This window comes from Trematomus bernacchii, unplaced genomic scaffold, assembly GCF_902827165.1.
Source record: "Trematomus bernacchii unplaced genomic scaffold, fTreBer1.1, whole genome shotgun sequence".
Classification (NCBI taxonomy): Eukaryota; Metazoa; Chordata; class Actinopteri; order Perciformes; family Nototheniidae; genus Trematomus; species Trematomus bernacchii.
In genome coordinates, this window is record NW_022988172.1 from 7,501 (window position 1) to 10,604 (window position 3,104).

The 3,104-nt window shown below is 46.3% G+C and overlaps 1 protein-coding gene across 1 annotated transcript in view; it reads left to right on the forward strand.

Moving 5' to 3' along the window:
* LOC117475951 (integrator complex subunit 3-like) overlaps positions 1-2,137 on the forward strand; it is a gene marked incomplete at its 5' end in the record, with an annotated part of 9,549 nt that extends 7,412 nt beyond the window's left edge. Inside the window, 3 exon segments of the mRNA XM_034122296.1 lie at positions 884-956; positions 1,311-1,467; positions 1,699-2,137. Of these exon segments, the coding sequence (XP_033978187.1) occupies positions 884-956; positions 1,311-1,467; positions 1,699-1,776 (308 nt within the window).
* Between the last annotated feature and the right edge of the window lie 967 nt (positions 2,138-3,104).

The following is a 3,104-nucleotide window of genomic DNA, read 5'->3' on the forward strand; positions in this document are numbered from 1 at the left end:
CTGATCCACTTTCTTAGTGTCAGTGAGGAACCAGTGTAAAGACTTCAGAACTGGACTGATCCACTTTCTTAGTGTCAGTGAGGAACCAGTGTAAAGACTTCAGAACAGGAGTGATGTGATCCACTTTCTTAGTGTCAGTGAGGAACCCGTGTAAAGACTTCAGAACAGGACTGATGTGATCCACTTTCTTAGTGTCAGTGAGGAACCCGTGTAAAGACTTCAGAACTGGACTGATCCACTTTCTTAGTGTCAGTGAGGACTCGAGCAGCGGCGTTCTGAATTAGCTGCAGCTTTCTAATAGATGTTTTAGTGAGACCTGTGAAGACACCATTGCAGTAGTCGAGTCTGCTGAAGATAAAAGCATGGACAAGTTTTTCCAAATCCTGCGGTGACATTAGTCCTTTAATCCTAGATATGTTCTTCAGGTGATAGTAGGCTGATTTAGTAACTGTTTTAATGTGACTGTTGAAACTCAGGTCAGAGTCCATGACTACACCTAGATTTCTGGCTTTATCTGTTGTTTTGAACATTGCAGACTGAAGCTCAGCGCTAACTTTTATACGTTCTGCCTTGGCTCCAAAAACCATTACCTCAGTTTTATCTTTGTTTAATTGGAGAAAGTTCTGACACATCCAGTCATTGATTTGTTCAAATTGGAGCATAGTCTCCTGGTGAAATGGTTATGTAAATGTGTGTGTCATCCGCATAGCGATGGTAACTTATTTTGTTGTTTTTCATTATCTGAGCCAGCGGTAGCATGTAGACGTTAAAGAGAAGAGGCCCCAAGATGGAGCCTTGAGGAACCCCACATGTCATTGTATCAGTGTATATATTAATTATAATGTTGTTATTATTGAGTGTATTAATGAGTGTGTGTGTTCAGTCTTCTCTCAGACGCCCATCCTTCAGGCTCTGCAGCACGTCCAGGCCAGCTGTGATGAATCTCACAAGATGAGGTACACACACACACACACACACGCTCTTCACTCAGCGCAGAGTAATCAGATTACAACAGGCCAAGGCTGAATAAAGAAAAAGTCTTCATGTATATGCATGATTACTATTTTGTTATTATTTTTTAAACGTTATTATAGTTTTTTTTAAATAGTTTTCTATCTGTGTTTTTAATTCTTGTTTTTCTTTGATGTCTGCACCACGACATCAAGTCAAATTCCTCGTACGAGTCAACCTACCTGGTGATAAACCTGATTCTGATGCATTCTGGGTAATGCAGTTTAAAGGTCCCCAGGTGTAGTCTTTAGATGAAACTGTGTGTTGATGTGTGCCTGACCTCTGACCCCTGACCCCAGGTTCAGTGACCTGTTCTCCCTGGCTGAGGAGTACGAGGACTCTCAGTCTAAACCTCCTAAGTCTCGCCGTAAAGCTCCCGCCTCGTCGCCTCGATCCCGAAAAGGAGCGGCGCCGCCCTGCAACCCCGAGGAGGAGAGCGCCTCCAGCAGCGCCTCCGTGAGTACTTCATATACTCTATATATATATATATATATATACCTCTGTGAGTACTTCATATACTTTATATATATATATAAACCTTGTTGTGTGACGGGCATTATTTATTTTATAAATGTGTAATATCATCTGTCATAACCACAGAGTTTATATGTATGATGTATCATCTGTATATTAATGTGTGTGTGTATGTGTGTGTGTGTGTGTGTGTGTGTGTGTGTGTGTGTTCAGGAGGAGGAGGACTCAAAGCCCAAAGCTCCGAAGAGGAAGAGGAAAGGCTCGTCGGCCGTCGGCTCTGACAGCGACTGACGGACCAATCACAAGCCAGAGAGCGCTCTGACCACTGGAAGTAGCCCTGCCCCCTCCCGGTGACACGCTGCGGGGGGGGGCGGGGCACCATGAGACAGTTTCCATGGAGACGAGGACTCGCCGCAGGTCAAAGGTCGCCGTGTGGCGCCGGCCGATCTTCCATGGTGCACCTGGGGGAGGCAGCAGCAAAGACTGATTTTAACTAATGATGAAGATGATGACGAAGAGGCGGGATTGTGGTTACTTTGTTTTTTCTGGACGGGGGGATTTGGACTCTTATTGTGGAGGATCCTGACTTCCTGCTGTTTTTAGCAGTTCCTTGTTTGTTTGTCCCGCTGCAGTAAAATCATCATGAACTCTTGGTGTAAACGGATGATGTCATCGTTCTGTTCACATCAGTGTGTGAGATCAGAGTCTGAGCAGAGTGTGTGAGATCAGAGTCTGAGCAGAGTGTGTGAGATCTGAGCAGAGTGTGTGAGATCAGAGTCTGAGCAGAGTGTGTGAGATCAGAGTCTGAGCAGAGTGTGTGAGATCAGAGTCTGAGCAGAGTGTGTGAGATCAGAGTCTGAGCAGAGTGTGTGAGATCAGAGTCTGAGCAGAGTGTGTGAGATCATAGAGAGTCTGAGCAGAGTGTGTGAGATCATAGAGAGTCTGAGCAGAGTGTGTGAGATCATAGAGAGTGTGAGCAGAGTGTGTGAGATCAGTGTCTGAGCAGAGTGTGAGATCAGAGTCTGAGCAGAGTGTGAGATCATAGAGAGTGTGAGCAGAGTGTGTGAGCAGAGAGTGTGAGCAGAGTGTGTGAGCAGAGTGAGCAGAGTGTGTGAGCAGAGTGAGCAGAGTGTGTGAGCAGAGAGTGTGAGCAGAGTGTGTGAGCAGAGTGTGTGAGCAGAGTGTGTGAGCAGAGTGTGTGAGCAGAGTGTGTGAGATCAGAGTCTGAGCAGAGTGTGTGAGCAGAGAGTGTGAGCAGAGTGTGTGAGCAGAGAGTGTGAGCAGAGTGTGTGAGCAGAGAGTGTGAGCAGAGTGTGTGAGATCAGTGTCTGAGCAGAGTGTGAGATCAGAGTCTGAGCAGAGTGTGAGATCATAGAGAGTGTGAGCAGAGTGTGTGAGATCATAGAGAGTGTGAGCAGAGTGTGTGAGCAGAGAGTGTGAGCAGAGTGTGTGAGCAGAGAGTGTGAGCAGAGTGTGTGAGCAGAGTGTGTGAGCAGAGTGTGTGAGCAGAGAGTGTGTGAGCAGAGTGTGTGAGATCAGAGTCTGAGCAGAGTGTGTGAGATCAGAGTCTGAGCAGAGTGTGTGTGCTTCAGGAAGAGAATAACAAGTGGAGTTCCTCA